The 18,945-nt window shown below is 40.0% G+C and overlaps 1 protein-coding gene across 3 annotated transcripts; it reads left to right on the top strand.

Annotated features, from left to right (window-relative positions):
• Positions 1 to 3,646: 3,646 nt before the first annotated feature.
• Positions 3,647 to 16,877, top strand: LOC144638551 (tetratricopeptide repeat protein 28-like). 3 transcript variants are annotated; one of them, XM_078497745.1, is made up of 4 exons: positions 3,647 to 3,765; positions 4,131 to 4,196; positions 12,152 to 15,047; positions 15,879 to 16,877. In XM_078497745.1, exons 3-4 carry the CDS (start codon positions 12,163 to 12,165, stop codon positions 15,904 to 15,906), a joined length of 2,913 nt encoding a protein of 970 aa, XP_078353871.1. In that variant the 5' UTR covers positions 3,647 to 3,765; positions 4,131 to 4,196; positions 12,152 to 12,162; the 3' UTR covers positions 15,907 to 16,877. The 3 variants fall into 3 exon arrangements, with proteins under 3 accessions (XP_078353871.1, XP_078353870.1, XP_078353872.1); XM_078497744.1 differs by lacking the exon at positions 3,647 to 3,765 and having other exon boundaries at positions 4,034 to 4,196; XM_078497746.1 differs by lacking the exons at positions 3,647 to 3,765; positions 4,131 to 4,196 and having other exon boundaries at positions 11,875 to 15,047.
• Positions 16,878 to 18,945: the final 2,068 nt, after the last annotated feature.

The following is an 18,945-nucleotide window of genomic DNA, read 5'->3' as shown; positions in this document are numbered from 1 at the left end:
TGAGACCTCAAAGGAAGCTCCAATTGGAAACAATTCAACTGATTATTTACATGCCCAAACAGGACTTAACCTTCGTCGTGAAGAGTTTGCAAAACAACAACAAAAGAATTACTGGTGTAGCCTTGTATTTAAATTCCTTTCCTCAGGAGGCTATAAATCAAAACTGCCAGGAGTACCACAGAAACATTTACAGTGGGCTAAACATTTCTCAAAACGCGCAACCGTTATTGATGGCATTCTTGTGTATCGTGATGAGTTTATGGATAATCCTAATCACTATCGCTATGTCGTACCAGATGACATCCAGTTACGCAGACATTTGTTGCGAGCCTATCATGACTCACCTACATGTATGTCTATGCATAGAGGCAGAGAAGCCACCTAAATGTCACATGAATTTTACTGGAGAAACATGTCAAAACATGTCCGGAATTGGATACGCAGATGTCCTGACTGCTTTCGTTTTAAAACCAATGACCAGCATCATGGTCCCATGCAGGTTCGTCTTTACGAACATCCATTTCACACCTTAGGAATCGATTATGTCGGCAAACTTCCAGTCTCACCGCATGGAAACAAGTGGATTTTAACAGCAGTTTGTCCTTACTCTAACTTTCTTCGCGCTATACCTGTTCCGGATAAACGTGCTACAACAGCCGCCCGTGCCTTGTATGACTATGTATTCCTGGAATTTGGATTCCCGACTGTACTTCAAAGTGACCAAGGTGGAGAATGGACAAATGCAGTACTCCAGGAACTCACTAAGTTGCTATCCATAGAACATGTTTTCACCACAAGTTACCGCCCTCGTCTTAATGGCTCTACGGAGCGTGTGCACCGATGGATAAACTCTGCATTAGGCATTTATTGTGAGAAAAATCAACAACTATGGGAAGAATTCTTACAACCTGCAACCTATGCTCACAACACCTCACCAATACCTGGAACAGATCACGTAACTCCTTTCTTCCTGGTCTTTGGAAGACATGCTCCCTCTCCAGAGGTGCTCTCATTCGATTTGCCACCTGCACCTCTCTCCCAGTCTTCATATGCTAGAGAGCTCATCAAACGGTCAATTGCGGCACGAAAGAACTTTGATAGAATCAAAGCAGATCTAAAAAGAACTCAGCGAGAATATTATGACATGAATTCAAGAGATCTTCATGTGCCAGATGGAAAACGAGTTTTTGTCCGACTTCCTCCCCCAACTGCCAAAGGAGCAGCTAGCCGCTTTATCAGAAGATATGATGGACCCTTTCTTGTTGTTGGTCATGTTCACGGTCGTCAAGATTTATTACAGTTACAACATTAAACAACAGGCAAAGAACTTAGAGCAGTGAACATTGAAAAAGTTGTTGTAGTTCCTGATGGTGATCCTCATACAGACATCCGCCCTGATGCTGCGCAAGAACGACCCTTGCAGAATGCCACACCCTCATTGCAAGAACATAATGTAGTTCGGCCCCTGTCTAGTAAACTAAGTCCAGATTTAAACAAAGTCGCGCTTTCATTTGGACAATATCTTAGCACATTGTCAAGATCTCAGTGTTATGCTTCTGAAGCTTGTAAAGTAGTTTACCAAAGTTTACCAGAAGCCAGAGACATTCTTAACCGACATGGTAAACTCAAAGGACTTGTTAGCAAATGCCCCTACTTATCGCTACAAGGTGGACTACATGGGGGTACTTACCTTCTTGTCATAGATGTCAAGCTTTTCCAGGAACTTAAAAAGTAAACATCCAAGAAGGGGTGGACTCATGAGCGAACATTTGTTTTTTACTTTTGTTAAAATCTCTTCATTCGTTATCTATTGTTACAGTTAACACTTAAAACCCAAGAAGGGGTGGACTGTAGTGGGACACGTCGTGACCCTTACGTAACGTAACATTACTTAGTCGCGTAACCGGTCAAAACCGGTTGTGAGGGAGAGAAGCACATGTAGTCGAGCAGTCATCAATGTTGTCGAATCTAGTACGTTCGCTGTTCGTAAATAAAGGCCTTTTGTGTTAACGTGAGCAGCGACTCTTCCGTCTACAAATACATACAACAATAATGGCGGCATCAAAAGACACTTCTCCAACATGGCAAAGAATGCTTAGTTACCCTGGAAAACACTCAAATAAAATAAATTAAAACTAACTTTTCTTCATAAAAGCTTACCTGCACGTCTCCGAGCTGCCAAAACGCTCGCCCAAACACTTCTCAGCTCTAGCTCTCCAGCTGTCTGTGAAATAACAGCGAATATAAAAAAAATGATACATAATGATAAATAGTAAATCACTTTTGAGATTAAAGGACGACAACAGGAAAAAGGAATCACGGTAAATTCCTAACCTTAGAGTACGCGATTTACTGCCAGCGCTTCCAACATGGCGGCGAAACTGTCCTTACAAAGAATGCTGGGAGCTTTCACGAAACTCGCGCGCGACGCACGCGAGTTCGCCACCCATAAGGCCCCTTTGGGCTGTCTCGTGACACACTACTACTGGCGAGTAAAATTAGTGAAAGCGGACAGTTGTTTACAGCCGATTTCAGTGCAGTGTGTGGACCCGCTTTCTTGTCAAAACACGCTCTAGGCGATCACAAAAGTGGCGATAAATAAATTTTATGCCTGCATACATTTTGTCAATTCACTTGACCAAAATGGTAAAATATCTCTCCTATTTGTCTTGACTGGCTGCTCTAAAGGTTAGACATAACTATCACTTTCAATATCTGTCAGTCAGCAAAGGACAATATGCCCATCATACCTCCTCGCCTAAGTTGAAACCATTTGCCAAGACTCACGTGGTCAGAAAAGTTGCATCATGCATTTTTTGCCGTTTCCCCCACCCCAGCCCCCTAGACACCAAATGCACCACACTGGCCTTAAACTAGGCTGAACCTACAAGATTAAGTTATTGATCGCGGAGTACAATTGGGTGCTGTTCTGTAATGTCGAGCTAGGCTGAAAATTCTTGCAATTTTCTTTTTGTTTTTTGCAACAGCCTCGTGGAAATTGATAGAAATTTTATTTCCACGCCTCTTGATATCAAAATGATTAGGGAAAGGGATTCAAGGAGGTATGAAAGGCATGTCCCCATCTATCTAAGTGCAAACAAACTCGCCCCCTTTCCTCTTCCTTACCCTTTCCCCGTGATTTAAAAGGACCTTGCAAACGCAAGGGGAGGATTATCAAAAATTAAACTGATAAAAAATTATGTCATAAACAAGATTCTGTGTCGTAAATTACTGCGAAGAAAACTGAAACACAGGGGAAAATGAGATATGCGAGACTAAGTGTAGCAATGACAGATAATATAATATGCAAAAATAGCACTACGTCAAACTGCTCGAACTCGCCTGAATAACACAAACTCACACATTGAGTGACGAGATTAAGATATGGATTCGAGGAAATTAGCGGGAGTGCTAAGTCAACGTGCTGAAGATGTCAAATAGCCTATCTTAAGTTTCCTTAAATTCAATACTTTTTTGTCACGGTGTATTGAAAAGACTCCAGTCGAAATTGAAAGGTGACGTCATGGTTAGAAAATCTAATAATTGATTGCGTCATTGTTAATTTTGAAGGAGCTTTGCATTTAACCCACGCAGGCTAATGTGGATCTTATCATTTCGATGTGGACTTCTCATAGAGCGGTAAAAAGTTTATTCCAAGTTTTGATCCAAAGTAATTGGCGAAGTAAATTTCTCTTATGAGAAGACAGGAACTGATTTAGCTTTTGTAACTATCAGAGAATACGTATCTTGCAGGACCTCGCAAAGGTAGGTGTTTTATTATTTCCACTGAGAGTCTGTCATAAATTTTTTTCAGTATTAGTAATTCGTGTAATCGTCACTGTTCAGTTTCTGTATCCATTCTGTATACTGAAGCGCACAAGAGTAAAGCTCGGCATATCATATGGTTTGGTATTATTATGACCATACCAAGACTGGGTTAAGATTGACTGGCAGAAGTGCTCGATAAAATTTGAAAAATAATTATCTAAAATGAAAATCACCAACCTCAGCGGATTAATTTTGAACAATTTTTCTTTGCCGGCCTGATCTCATAAAGTATAAAATGAGGAATTTAGACCTCGCGTTTCAGTAAAAATGCCATAAATAATCTGGTGCGATTTTGCTTGCAGATATAGTTCCTGTTGCTAAATGCCGCTGTTACTTTTGTATTCTTTCCACACGGCACAAGGGAAGGGGTGAGTACAAACTTAATTTGATTTACACCTAGGCAAGGGTTCATACAACTCTTGAATAATTCTTAAACATGTTATAGTTGAGTTTGTTATTGTTTATTTTACTCAAACATAACAATAAGACATCTAATCGGTAATCAATAACGATGTTAGACTGCAAATAATTTCACGATAAAACGACACTTTGCTTTGTAAAAATTTCACTTTCTGGAGGTAAGAGATCGGATGAACCTAATGAGCCAGCGCCTGTCATTTTGCATAGGAAGAACAAGACTGATTTTCTTATGACCTCGTGAGTTGAGCCAAATATGTTCAAAAACTCTGACGAATAACAGAGACTCAAAACCAACTCAGATTTCGTTCCTCAATACTTTTGTGTGTTAAAAAGATTCCGTCGAAATTGAAAGCAGGAATGAAGTTTTCAATACATGCGCCATCGTGCTGTCAGTTGCAGTTATCCACGCGAACTACATTTGGCAGTAAATAAAGGTCACGAGTGTAGTTTATATGGTTATCTCGCAAATAAAGTCTATAAAGGACTCGTGCAAGACTGAAAAGTAGCAACACTGACTAAACCTTAGGTAACGCAATTAAGCCGTTTTATTTTATTTGTTGCTGTTGGACGAGAAATATTACTTAAATAATAAAACAATATACATGGCACGCCTTTCTCGTGATTTAAGACGAACAGTTTAATTGCGGCTGAGGACGTGACAGTCCTGATTTCACTTTCTGACGATTTTATTTTCTAAAGGTTGAAGAATCGGATTATTATCTATTCTACGTGGCGTTTAACCACGAAATTCCAGTGTCCTCAAAATGAAATGATAATAGTGTTTGTTATAAACTTCATACTCCTCTGAGAGGACCTGTTGGTACAGTGATCGTTTTTCCTTTATCAATAGCACAAGACGGAAGAAAGGTTCGAAAGTTGATAACATACTGAGTCATAGTTACATGCGCAGACGGTACCGAAATTGTGTTTCGTGACTTAAACATTCTCGTCCCCAGAGGCCGCGATTCTTCTGGTCAGCACCCGGGATCGAGACCTCTGGCCGGCTCCAATTTCGAGTCCGCGAATCGCGGACTTCCGGTCCTTCTGCGCAAGCTCAGACAGTTTTCAAAATGGCGGACCAAAAAGAAAAGAATTATGAAGCTTTGAAGGTCTTTGAAACAGTTAGCGGTCAAGAGCAAAGAAGTGTTAGCGATGGCAAATCATTGATTTATCAACTTCTTCCTCCGGTACTGAATTTATGGAAGATCGTCCGCGAGAAAGTCTACTGTGGCAGTTATGTTACCGTTAAATGAACCGATTTGTGATCACAAAATTATCAGCACTTTAATTACGTCTGCACGAGAGATGATGGTAGAGATGATGCATAATCGATGTTTTGTTGACTGACTACCATAAGAAAAAAAAAACGCTTTTACGAGGGATTGTTGTGGATGAAGTTTATCTCGCAATCGATTGGTAAGCAGTTTTTATGTAGTAATTTTATTGTCCTTAAAATCTGTAAGCTTACTTTAGCTAGGTTTTTCTCCAGTCGATTGAGAGTGAACCACAGAAAGTTAAACATCATCATCATCGATCCTTTTCGCGCCATTGGACGCATAAGGCCTCTACAGTCTCTCTCCAGCGGGATCGTTCTTGTGCCGCCTTCCGGATCCCATTCCAGGTCAGGTGCAGGGACTTAAGTTCTTTTTCGGCCGACCTTCGCCAGGTTGTTCTAGGCCTTCCCCGTGCTCGCTTTCCCTCTGGTGTCCAAAATAACCCATCTTTAGCCACATCCCCCGATTCTTTTCTCAACACATGCCCAATCCATCTCCATTTCCTGCGGGTTAAGCTCACAATGATGTCCTCTTGTTTACAGATGTTTCGTACTTCCAGGTTGGAAATTTTTTGTGGCCATCTTATTCCCAATATAATACGGAGGCACTTGTGAATAAAAACCCAGTCGATTGAGAGTGAACCACAGAAAGTTTATTTGCCTCAATTTGGCACAAAATCGGTACGAAATAGCCAATCAAGCATAAATCTATAGATAACAATCAAAATATTGGCGAAGAAAAGGCAGTTAGGGCATTTTTCGGAGCGTTTTCAGAGCCATATAATTCGGCAATGTTGTGATAGCAAATGTAAAAATAGCAGCGAAAGATTGTCTTCACAAGCTCGCTTAATTCAAAATTTAGGCACATCAAAGTTAAGAAACAAGAAAGTAATACTTCATACATGCCACTTATCGACACACAGATGCTTTCTTTTGAAGAATTTTTTCGTCCTCGCTGCACTTCGATTGCTTTGAGGCGCGATGAACTTAGCCAATACATCGTGTTTCATTCTTCGTGAAAGGTGTAAACAGGTTGTCAATAAAGTCATTCAAAGAGCTGTTCAAAGTTCACGGAAGGACACTTCTCTCAGCCAGTTTGCATGAAATAAATTTAACTGGAAAATAAACAGCCGCCATCGCCGCCATGTTGAATTTCTACCTTTGAGCCTGCCGTTTCAGTCAGCGGTACGGCCGTTCACTGGGGCAAGTACGTAGTGTAGTCATCATATAGTTGTTTGACTAAATCCTATATAGGGATATTCATAGAGGGGATACGTATATACATAGCCTAGCCCTACACAGCTATACACGCCTATACATAGCCCAACACAGCTATACACACGCGTGTTCATTTGCTTTTCCTCCGCAAACGTTTGTTTTCGTCAGAATAAGTAGCGGATGGCGTTATCTACCCTCTGAACAACCGGGGCTTGATCTTAGCCTTATAAACAGTGTGCGTTTCTTGTAAAAGTGAGAATTTTTTTCAACTTCTCCATTGAATTTTTTTGATAAATAGTTGATGAGAAATACACTGGATGCAGTGTAATGTATGCGATGCAATCGGTTTTGATGCTCTGAAATTGAGCTCTGAAATGTCGGAAACCATTAAATAATCAGAGCAATTTTTTCCATCTTATATTAGGTTAAAACTAGTATGTTTATTGTTTTTTGTTGTTTCTGTCTTTTTTGGGAGGTGGGGGAGGGGGTGAATATGGACATTCGAAGAAATGGCGGTCAGGTTGTCAGCCTGGCCTGTGTACATCTATTCCTTCTGTTCAAATCGTCTATATTATATTACACTTTGGCAGCTAGGAGACTGAATTTGTACCCACTCTCTTTTTCGGGATACCACAAAGTTCTCCATTTGTCCATTTACCGATAAACGTCATTACTGCAGTTTTGTTTTAGAAAAGGGCTTTTATGGGGACTCCTGAATGCCCACAATGCAATTGACGAATTGCGGCTTCAAATGATAGTTTTCTTCATCACCGACTTAATTTAAGTGGCTATGTGAGTTACAAAGACGCGAATGCAGACTTTTGTAGAGAGCTTAAACCCCGCATTAAAACTAAACAAATTTATTGCAAGACTAGGACTACGCAAGACGGCAAAACTTATTAGCTAATGTTTCAACCAGCACGGGTAGTCTTCTGTCTTCTTCGAGGTCAACGCGAGGGAAGCCCGTTTTATTCTTTGTTGTTTTCTCTCTCTACATTCACACCTTTATAGATTTATGTATATATTTGCTGCGCCATATAGACTGCGTCGCTAAAGGCATTTCGTACGTGAATACTTTGTTCAGTTCAGCACAGACGCTCCCCCAACTAAAGCACTTGCGCAAGAAAGAGCACCTCTTACGATTACAAAACCTACCTCGCTATCCACCGGATAGTGATTTATCCCGTGGGAAACGTTATTCTCCAATTTTGCTGAGTTATTCATTTTTTCCCATTTATGCCCCGGGGGTAGGGGAATTTGGTCAACAAAATGTAATCGTTTTGCGCGGTATTAATCACTATTTCCGCCAGGGGAGGGGAATTTGAACAAGCAATAAAAAATACAAATGTCTGGAAAGTAACTGGGAGACGTTGACATTTTGATTTGTTTAACTGTGTAGCGTCTTATATGCTAAAAATAATTGTTTATGTTCCAAAATGACGCTAAATGGCGGTATAAAACTATTACTATTATATGAAAGAAAAGTAAAACAAACCCTGGTTTGACAAACCCTGAGTCATGCATGTGCACTGCCAAGTACCGGGGTAATGTTATGTGAGAAGAGGATGAAAAGTGGCACCCATGCAATGGACATCTCATTTATCCTTGTTTAGCTGTTAGGTATCAGCATGCCATACTTACTTACTTACTTACTTACTTACTTACTTACTTACTTACTTACTTACTTACTTACTTACTTACTTACTTACTTACTTACTTTCCTCATCGGGCCCATGAGGACTCTTGAGGCCGGCCAGAAAACTGCGCCATCCATCCCGGTTCGCCACCGATGCGAAAGCTGCCCCCACGAACACCAACCCAGCCGGTTTCTTTCTGTCTCCACGTTTCTCTTGGCCGGCCTCGCCTCCTTTTCCCTTTAGGTACCCACGTTAGTGCAGTCCTGGAGATGTTGGTTGGACTTGTCCGCAATACGTGCCCTATCCATCTCCATCTTCTCACTCGTATGAGGACTGATACCAGTGTACTCCCTGTTGCTTCATATAGCTCTTCGTTGCTCAGCTGGTTGGGCCAGAATCTCCTCAGCACCCTTCTCAGGCATGTGCGGTGAAAAATATCCAGTTTGTTGAGATCAGTTGTTGTCACTCTCCACATTTCGGCTCCATATGTGATCCTCCACGGGATTTGGATCACTTTGGTGTTGACACGCGCACGACACGTTCGCACGGTTATAACACGACACGCTTAGCGTGTCAAGAACCTCGGTATGCGCATAACTAATAAGCAAAACAAAAGTTAACGTGTTCCGTGTTGGTTGCCTTTGTTCTTACCTGCTTGACACGGAAAAGCTTTGTTTTCTTGACACGGTGAGATAGGCTTTGTTTCTTGACACGGTACGAGTAAGCTTCCGTGTTGCTTGACACGGTACGAAAGAGTTTGTTGCTTGACACGGTAGGAGTAAGCTTCCATGTTGCTTGACACGTTTCGAGAAGGATTTGTTCTTGGCACTTTACTTTTGACAAAATTAAATTTGAAATGCCGGTTGAAGTGATTATTTAAATTCCAGTCGGATCAGATTTGCCCTGAGTGCGATATGCAATGAACCCGCGGATTTAAGAGAAACTTAAGAACTTGATATCCACTATAATTCCACTTCAATCGCAGTAAGGAGAACTAAGGTTGATCTGTTTTAAACGCCCTATTTGCCCATGACTTGAGGATATATTTTTTACCTGAGACTGATTTTGTAGTTCTTTCGAACAACACTACTGAAATGCGAGTTTGGGCGAGTGTTCATTCAGTTTCAGAAACTAGATCGATCATTGCAAGTCCTTAACTTTTTAATTATCGGTCCCAAGTTTCTTTCAAACTAAATTAAATTACAGCAACGAACAGATCACATATTTGACGGCCATTTTCCACTCCTATAATAAGAATGTATGATCATTTTACAGTTTTTGACGAGATAGGTTCTGCGAACGGTAGATAATAATTATCGCAGAGTAATCTTAGAGTATGTGTCGCTCAAATTTTAAATCGTTTTTTTGCGCTCGTTTTCTCCCGCGTGTAGATCGAATTTTTGGCATCGCTGTTTCTTTCGGCAGCGACAGCGATGCAGATCAAACTAATAATGTTCAAAGTCTCAGAAGATATAGTTCGACAGTATAAGAACGACATAGCCGAAGTTTTGGCAATTATTTTAACATCGGCCGAACTGATCGAGATCAACCGTCAGATATTAGATTTTACCAGATGTCCATTGTCAATAAATCCTCTGACAAGAAAGCGTTCTATGGTAGTCCCTGACTTTATATACTTCTCTCATCGCACGTTAAACGTGTTATTTCTCATCCTTCGCACGGTAAGTGTGCGTTGACACGGTAATTCGCACGGTAAGCGTGTGTTTTTCGCACGGTAAGCGTGTTTGTTTCGCACGGTAAGCGTGCTTTATTCGCAGCATAGCTTTTGTTTTCGAGTACTGACACGGACGATTGTCTAGTCCTTTGTTTTTATCGTGTTCTAAAAAACAAAAGAAATTTTAATGAGGGATTAACTGGACACGGTTGTTCCGTGTTAAATCGTGTCTCTTTTGTCTTACCGTGCGAGCGTGTCGTGCGCGTGTCAACACCAAAGTGACCCAAATCCCGTGGAGGGTCACATATAGTAACACGGACAGCACGTTTGAGTTCAGGATGCGCAGCTTGGTTTTCTTGCTGAATCTGCCCGACTTCCAGATGTTCTGAAGTCTGGTGAATGCAAATCTGGCTAGTGCCATAGTCACAGCATGCCATAGTCACATGCAATTGTGTACGGAGAAAAATTTTTGTAGGAGAAGGGGGTGCGCTTTACATTATTTGCCAAAACTCCCTGGTCACACATTCAAGATGAATATTTTGTAATGTCACATTAAATCAGCATACCATGAGAGCACAGGTGATCAAATAGTACAAATGGTTTTATTGGTAAATCAAGATCAACATTATTAAAACTGACATAAAGTGAAAACTGACATGAAGTTAAAACTGATATGAAGTGAAACTAATTACCGATAGTAATTTCAGCTGTTAACAAATCATGTACATAGGCCATTTAAAAGTGATAAATAAAATGTGAAGAAAAAAAAATATCAGCTCTTTTCCACGCAGTGAATAAATCAACAATACTCGTTGCATCTAATTTCGAAGCGATTAACTACTGTCTGCTTATAAAATAAAACAATTATAAAGATATACCATTCTTTTTTCTCTCTGAGGCCAGGCTGTCTTCTAACGATTCGATTTGCCTTTCTTCGATCAGATTTATTCTGATTCTTGCTGAGCTTTCGAATGGACAGCAATCATAATAAGCTCCTGAAATACTTTCTGCTTCACGCGTTACAAGTCCTCAGAGTTCAGCACATTCGGGAGGGAAACCAACTTCGAAAGCAATTGTTGAGACAGAAATGTTTTCTCAATCTCACACGATTCCCTCGTTGGTTGCTTTGGAACCAATTAAAGCCAACAGATGCGTCTTCGGGATAAGATTTACGTTACATGGTCGGCAAACAGACGCTTTACAGCGAATACGCTACGTCGAAGTTCTTTCCGCCATGTTGACTGAAATTTCTCTTCCGGTCTCAATTCTATTGTTTGAGCAACGCCAATCGTAATCGGATCTAAACCGGAAGCGGCCAGAGGTCTCGATCCCGGGTGCTGACCAGAAGGATCGCGGCCTCTGGGGACGAGAATTTGACTTAAATTACCAATGAGTCTTACTGACCGCAACATGCAAAGTGAGACGAAAATTCCAATTTTGCTGACGGAGATTTTTTTGAATTTCGTTTACGATTTTGTCTTTTTTATAAATCGGCAAGTTTAGTCAGCCCGTTATAACACGTGTGTTGATCAGTGGTGGTTGGAAAAAGTGTGTTTCTAATTTATACCACTATTTATAAAAGGAATTTTACACGTATATGAAAGAGTAAGAACTTTCCAGATTTCAATCAAAACTAACGAAAGGCCAGAAAACTTGGTGTAAATTAAAGAAAACCTTCATTGGTGTTGGCGTCCTTCCTCTCCTTCGGTTCGTCTTTAGTTTGACTTTACTGAAAGGAAAAAAACGGTTAACGGCGCGAATGGTCACCATCTTTCAATTTCGGATTAACAAACGCTCTAGATATTAACAAATCATTTTGTTTGCCTTTTGTAAATTATGCTTTTCGAATTCAGGAAAAATACATTATGACTCAGGAAATAGATACTTTATACTAATGCTGTATATAATTGAAATATTGGTTAAACAAATGACTTATTTGTCTTCCGTGCTTGAGCACAGACGGTCGTGCAGGAACAAGCGCAATGAGCATTAATTTTAGCACTTGAAAAGTGAATGTTTTCCCCAGTAAGTGCACAAACATAACCGGACTATTTTCACTTCAGTTTTATTCTAGTTTTCTTTTATTTTTTTTTCTGACAGAATTGCACGACATGGACAACATAGTTGAAATTATACAAACCATCTTTATCGGCTTCATTGTTGCCATTTTCCTGATAAACACCTGTCGAGTTCCTAAAGCCATCGAGTTATGTAAAGAATGTTTGTTCATCCTCGACAACACACCACTCATAAAAAAAGAAAAGAAATTTAAATTTCTTTACAAGAAGATATATTGGACAATGTTACTGGCGTACGGGCGTATCAATGATTACACGAATGTTATAAAATACGCCAACAAAATTCTCCCCATTATCCGCGAATTCGGTGACAGGTTCCAAGAATTTACGGTAAGCCAAACACTTGCGACATCGTATCTTCGTCAGAGTAAGTACAAAGAAGCAAAAGAACACGGCGAGAAAGCACTACCAATCAGTACAGAAATTGGTGGCAAAAATGGAAAAGCTTTCTGTTACGAAGTCCTTGGGGAGGTGCATCAGTCAGTTGGAGAATATGAGAAGGCGAAAGAATATCACATGAAAGCACTTGCCATCAGAAAAGAAATTGGTCACAGAAATGGAGAAGCCTCCTGTTACGGAAACCTTGGAAGGGTGTATGAATTTGTTGGCGAATATGAGAAGGCAAAAGACTATCACGAGAGAGCACTTGCGATGAAAAAAGAAATTGGTGACAGAGATGGTGAAGCTCATGAATACGTAAAACTTGGAATTGTGTTTGAATGTGTTGGAGAATATCACAAGGCGAAGGAATATCACGAGAAAGCACTTATGATTAGAAAGGAAATAGGGGACAGAAACGGAGAAGCCTTTATTAATGGGAACCTTGCAACTGTACTAAGATTACTTGGAGAATATGAAAAGGCGAAAGAATATCTTGAGGTAGCACTTGCGATCAAAAAAGAAATCGGCGACAGAGAAGGACAAGCCTCATGTTACGGAAACCTTGGAAACCTTGTTGTATCTGTTGGTGAGTATCTGAAGGCCAAAGAATATTACGAGGAAGCAGTTCAGATCAGAAGAAAAATTGGAGATCGAAAAGGTGAAGGAACTGTTTGTGGAAACCTCGGGGCTGTGCTCTTCTCTCTTGGTAAATATGCAGAAGCTGACGAATATCTTCAGAAAGCACTTGCTCTCAGTAAAGAAGTTGGTAACAAAAGAGGAGAAGCCGATGCTTACCAAAACCTTGGAGCATTGTTTCGATCAATTGGTGACTACGAGAAAGCCAGAGAACATCTAGAGAAGGCACTTACGATCACTAAAGAAATTGGCGATAGAAACGGAGAAGCCTCAGCTAATGCGAATCTTGGAACACTTTTGCAAAAACTTGGTGAATATGTCGGGGCGGAAGAATGTTATAAGAGGGCGCTTGCAATGAGCGAGGACATTGGAGACGTCAAGGAACAAATGTTTTTGCTTGGCAAACTTGGATCGGTTATGATTCTAGCAGGAAGGATTCGGGAAGCTTTTTCGTATCTCCTTCCAAGTATTCAGAAATTTGAGGTCTTGCGAGGTTCTCTTCAAGAAAACGATCAATTTAAGATATCTTTTTCTCACCAACATGCTTTTCTTTACAGGGTACTAACTGAATTATTCTGTTCTGCTGGAAAACCCAATGAAGCTCTTTACGTTTTAGAGCTTTTTCGGGCCAGAGCACTGGCAGATTTAATGTCAGCTCAGTACCCCGTGGAGAATCAAATCTCAGCTAATCCTCAATCATGGGCTGGCATTTTTAGTGTCACGGACAAAGAACTTAGTTGTACTTGCCTATACCTATCTTATTTTCAACAATACATATATTTGTGGATTCTTAAGGCAAGAACAGTCATGTATTTCCGCAAGGTAAATGGAAAAGAAGTGATTGTTCACAAGGGATTGCTCCTGAATTTGGACGAGTTTTTTACTAACGAACGCTTCCGAAGTTTTGGCATTTTATTACCGGAGGAACATTGCGAGGACCGATCTTTGAACGATATTCAACGAAAACCTTTTGAGGAAGATATCTGTAAAGCGTCGCGAATTGGAAATGATGGTAAAGAGAACCAAGATAGCCTTAAACGGAATCTTTCTTTGTGTTACAAGTTGACCATCGCTCCAGTGGCGGACTTAATAGAGGGTCCTGAAATCATCATTGTTCCTGAACGGTCTTTATACAACATCCCATTTGCCGCGTTACCTGATGAAAGTGGAAAATACTTATCAGAGACTTTCAGGATCCGCGTCGTTCCTTCCTTGACGACTCTCAAGCTCATTCAGGACAGCCCAGCAGACTATCACAGTCAGACTGGTGCACTGATAGTGGGAAATCCTGATGTTGGAAGGGTGCGCTACAAGGGACGTCTTAAATTCATTTCACCGCTACCTTGTGCAGAAAGCGAAGCAAACATGATAGGAGAAAAGCTTGGTGTCAAGCCGTTCCTGGGAAAGCAAGCAACCAAGCAAGCAGTACTTCAAGTGATTAATTCAGTGAGTCTGATACATTTCGCTGCACACGGTGATGCAGAAAGAGGAGAAATTGCCCTTGCCCCTCTTCGTACACCTAACAGGATCCCACGAGAAGAAGACTACTTATTGACAATGTCTGACATTTCAAAAGTTCAACTGCGTGCTAAACTGGTAGTATTAAGCTGTTGTCACAGTGGACGTGGACAGATTAGAGCTGAGGGAGTTGTTGGCATCGCTCGCGCATTCTTAGGATCTGGTGCACGCTCAGTGTTGGTGGCACTGTGGGCCCTGGAAGACAGTGCAACAGAGCAGTTCATGAGTCGTTTCTACGAGCACCTTGTTGGTGGGGATAGCGCCAGTGACTCTCTTCACGAGGCCATGAAGTGGATGAGATGTAACGGCTATTCTGAAGTGAGACAGTGGGCACCTTTTATGCTGATTGGCGATAACGTCACATTTGATTTTGGTAAAACAAAGTAAGTTTCATAAAAGGAAATAATAAATGTTTGCTCACAACTAACAACCTTTTATTTATTTTTTAGAGTTGCTACTTATAGTAGAGCTTGATAGTCTTAATTTAACAACAGATTTATTAACACGGGTTTCACTTATTTCATGAGAGATTAATTTACTATTCAGCACTTTAGCTGATGAAACTAAAAATTTTAAGTATTTTTTGTGATACTGTTATAACTATCTATGCCGAGTTAACGACGGTCAGTTAAATTAAATAAGTTTAGGGAAGTCCCCATTGTAATTTTCTAACGGGTATATTGCAGGTCTTTTAAGTCATTTTTGCTTTCCGTCTCAAGGTCTCCGTAGTGGTTGAGATACAGTACAATCCCGATTTCTGTAGCCTGCTGGCGGTTTTGTAAGGGTTGATAATGCGCGCGCGTGCAAGCGGCGAAACCGCGAGGGGCCTGGCCTCTTGCCAACAAAACCGCCAGCTACGCAGGCTACGATTTCTCGAGCCTTTGAGACAAATAAAGTTGGGTCGAGTTTATCAATTTTATTAAGTTGAGAACCGAAAACTGGTTCAAGAATGCGAGATTTCGCGATTTCGACGAAGGAAGGGTAATAAACGACTTTCGGTTCGAGATATCGGGAGGTTTCAAGAAATCGAAAGTTTAACTATACCAAAAATATATGTTAATTTATTGAAATTTATTGGATCCCAGATATTTTAGAGTTTAGTTTTATTAGCCAAGAGATTTTGTTGTAGCAAATTTATAATGGAGGGGAAATTTGCCTGTGCATATGTATGTTTATTTATTATTCATTTGTATTTTATTTTCTCTTTTAACTAGGCGACTTGATCAGTGTTGCATCAAATGAAGACTTAAACACAAAACCAATTTGACTCAACTGTTTGTTGTAAACACTATAATTATAACTTGACGATTGTGTTTGCTCGATTATTTGCCTGAATTAAATTAAAATGCTTCGAGCAAAAATGATATCAGGAGAAATCATATTTTATAGAGGGAAATGGTTTGCAAGCCCGACAAAATTCTTTGTTATAGGTTTTTGTTCCCTATTTTGGGGGGTTGACCGTGCACAAAACCTGACATAAGGGATGGACCATTATTTCCTTGGAGGGGGGGGGGGGATGAAAAATTTTCCTCTGCAAACTTTTTTTTTAGTTTATGCACCTCTGCAAACATTTTGTTTCGAAATTCTTACTATTTTTTGTTATACATATCTTGTTTGCAAACAATTTATTTTGTTTTTCCAGGCCCTGCAAACAATTTTTTTCAATATTTTTCATCCCCCCCCCTCCAAAAAAATAATGGTCCGTCCCTAATACAATTAAAACATTGCGATTACGTAACTCATGCATAGTGTATGAGAGCAAAACAAAAGAAGATGTGCACTGTCATGGACCTTCCAACCAAAATCGTGGCATCTTTGTTTGCTCCTTTGATGTTTGCCTGGCTTCCTAACCATTTCCCTCTATTAACTATGGAGAAAAAAAGGACGGGGAATATTTTTAAAGTTTTGTTAAATACCTAGTTTATAGTTAGCTCCCATCATGTAAACACTATAATTGACGCTCGCCTTTTGCTTATTGTTGCTCGCTTTTTTGCCTGAAAATGCCTCGAGCAGGTACGATGTCAAAAGAAATGTTACATGGATTTTTTTATTTTGTTTAATACACTCGACCCTCTTTGTACGACCTCCTCTCCTAGGCGACAACTTTTCCAAAAAATATTTTTTTCTTGTCAAATAAATTTAGTGTTAACTTCTCTTAGGTGACCGGCCGCTGTAGCAACTGTAGCAATGTAAGCACTTAATAAGAAAACAATTGTAATGAGTACTGATGAAATAATAAAGAATTATTTTGAACAAATTCGTGGTCTTCATCTATATTTCTTTTCGCGAATATTTACAGCTTAATACACCTAATAATACACGTGAATACACTTGACATGGTTTTAAAATGAAGGCAAAAACAAGAAAAAAATTGCGGCTTTTCTCTCATCTCAGTGTTATTACAACCAGAAACCCATAAGGGTTGAAACGTGTAACTCCCTACGATTCGTCATGTACAAAACGTTTGCACATTCGTTTCCATTAACCCTAATCAGACCGGGGGGGGGGGGGGGGAGCTTTTGAGGCCCGCGCTGACTTTGAACTCTTATAACTTTTTAAAGATTGACTCAAACGCTCCCAAACTTTCTGAGTTTTCCTAAAATTTATCTGGCAATAATTTGGTAGGGTTGGATGATGTGTCATGAACTTGACATCACCATGGCAACGGCATTTTGACAGGCATGTTTTTCTAAATTTGTAATTTTGCATGTTTCTGTCAATAAAAATCAACTTAAATGGAATTATTTTTACATTTTTACGGGTTTAAAGCACATTTTTATTGATTTTGAGTACTTTGCAGTAATTTTGGGTGGTTTTCTGGCATTTTGGAAAAATTTTGAAATCCAAGATGGCGGATCCAAGATGGCGGCTGTTTTGACATCATGATGTAATTGTCACGTGATGTGACGTCACCATCCCACGTGACGTATACCACAAGAAAGATTTTCGGACATACAATACATCCTATAAGTTTCATTGCGATTACTTTAATATTCTGGAAGTTAGATAGGGGGGCTTCCGAAGCCCCCCCCCCTGGTCTGAGAAGGTCAAAAAAAGCCCGGTCTGAATAGGGTTAAGTACCATGGTATTTAGAAATTCACGAGAAAAAAATTAACCAATCAAAATTGCAATATCTCGATTAAATTCACAGCGCGCGCTAGCTCACGCTAGATGGCGTAATCTCGTTTTTGAACAAGCTTGGTTGAATAACGTTAAATTTGGTTAAATTCTCCTATTTTATCGTTGTTAAGTAGTCTGGAGAACTTCACTTGGATACACTTGATGAATTTCTTCAGTTTCTGTAAGAAATTTACGGCGCTTAGGTCGGAGTTTAAGTAACTCACCGCAAAACCGAAAATGTTGTTGCGTGTGTCATTATACAAACTCTTCGTGTTTCCAAATATGGTACTTGGCAAAAATGAATATTCAAACGATGTGAACGCGCGTAACCCGTTTCAACCCTTATGAGGTTCTGTTACAACACCATGATTTTAGGCTCGCAGCCAGGCAAACGAGTTGCTCTAATACAAGCTGTGTAGACATAGCAATCACTTTTGACATCGAGTCGATATCTGCTAATCAGCAGAGGCCATCACACTGACAAGTCTATCATCGGCTCCTCCTCAAAGTTGAGATCATTAGTGCCGAGACTCAGTCACGTAGTCACGTGGTCCCAAGAAAAACTTTGCATCATCTTTTGTCGTTGCCCCACCCCCAGACTGAACCTATCGCAGAGTAAGATAGCACATTGTTTTGTAAATTAAAGTCGAGCTATGGTTAAAATTCATGTAATTTTTCCATTTGTTTCTTTAGTTTAACAAGCCCCGTGGAGATTGCTAGAAATTACATTTCCTAGCCTCTAAATATCAAAATATTTTGAAACACAGGGGAAAGTGAGATATGTGAGACTAAGTGTAGCAATGACAGATAATATAATATGCAAAAATAGCACTACGTCATCAAACTGCTCAAACTCGCCTGAATGACACAAACCCAGTGACGAGATTAAGATATGGACTGGAGGAATTTGCCTTAGTGTGTAGTCACTGTCAAGATCGATGTCAAATTGCCTTTTTTAACTTTCCTTGAATTCGATCCTGTTCTTGTCACAACTTATTGAAAAGACTCCAGTAGAAATTGAAAGGTGATGTCATGGTTAGAAAATCGAATAATAGCTTGCGTCATTATTAATTTTGAAGGAAGTCCAAAGACAAATAGATTGTAATTAGTAACTCGTGTCATGATAAGAATTCTTTTTTTACTCTTTTATTGTCGTACAAG

The sequence above is a fragment of the Oculina patagonica genome, chromosome 14 (genome assembly GCF_052425735.1).
Source record: "Oculina patagonica isolate OP01 chromosome 14, crgOcupat, whole genome shotgun sequence".
NCBI classification, from domain to species: domain Eukaryota; kingdom Metazoa; phylum Cnidaria; class Anthozoa; order Scleractinia; family Oculinidae; genus Oculina; species Oculina patagonica.
The sequence above is the reverse complement of the archived record's forward strand: the minus strand, read 5'-3'. Positions and strand labels throughout refer to the sequence as shown.

What these genes read in the sequence shown, in the direction of transcription:
- LOC144638551 (XM_078497745.1), top strand. Translation starts at nt 12,163, where the DNA reads ATGGACAACATAGTTGAAATTATACAAACCATCTTTATCGGCTTCATT. An exon ending in TTTGATTTTGGTAAAACAAA is followed by an intron (nt 15,048 to 15,878) that starts GTAAGTTTCATA and finishes TCTTTTAACTAG; the next exon opens with GCGACTTGATCAGTGTTGCA.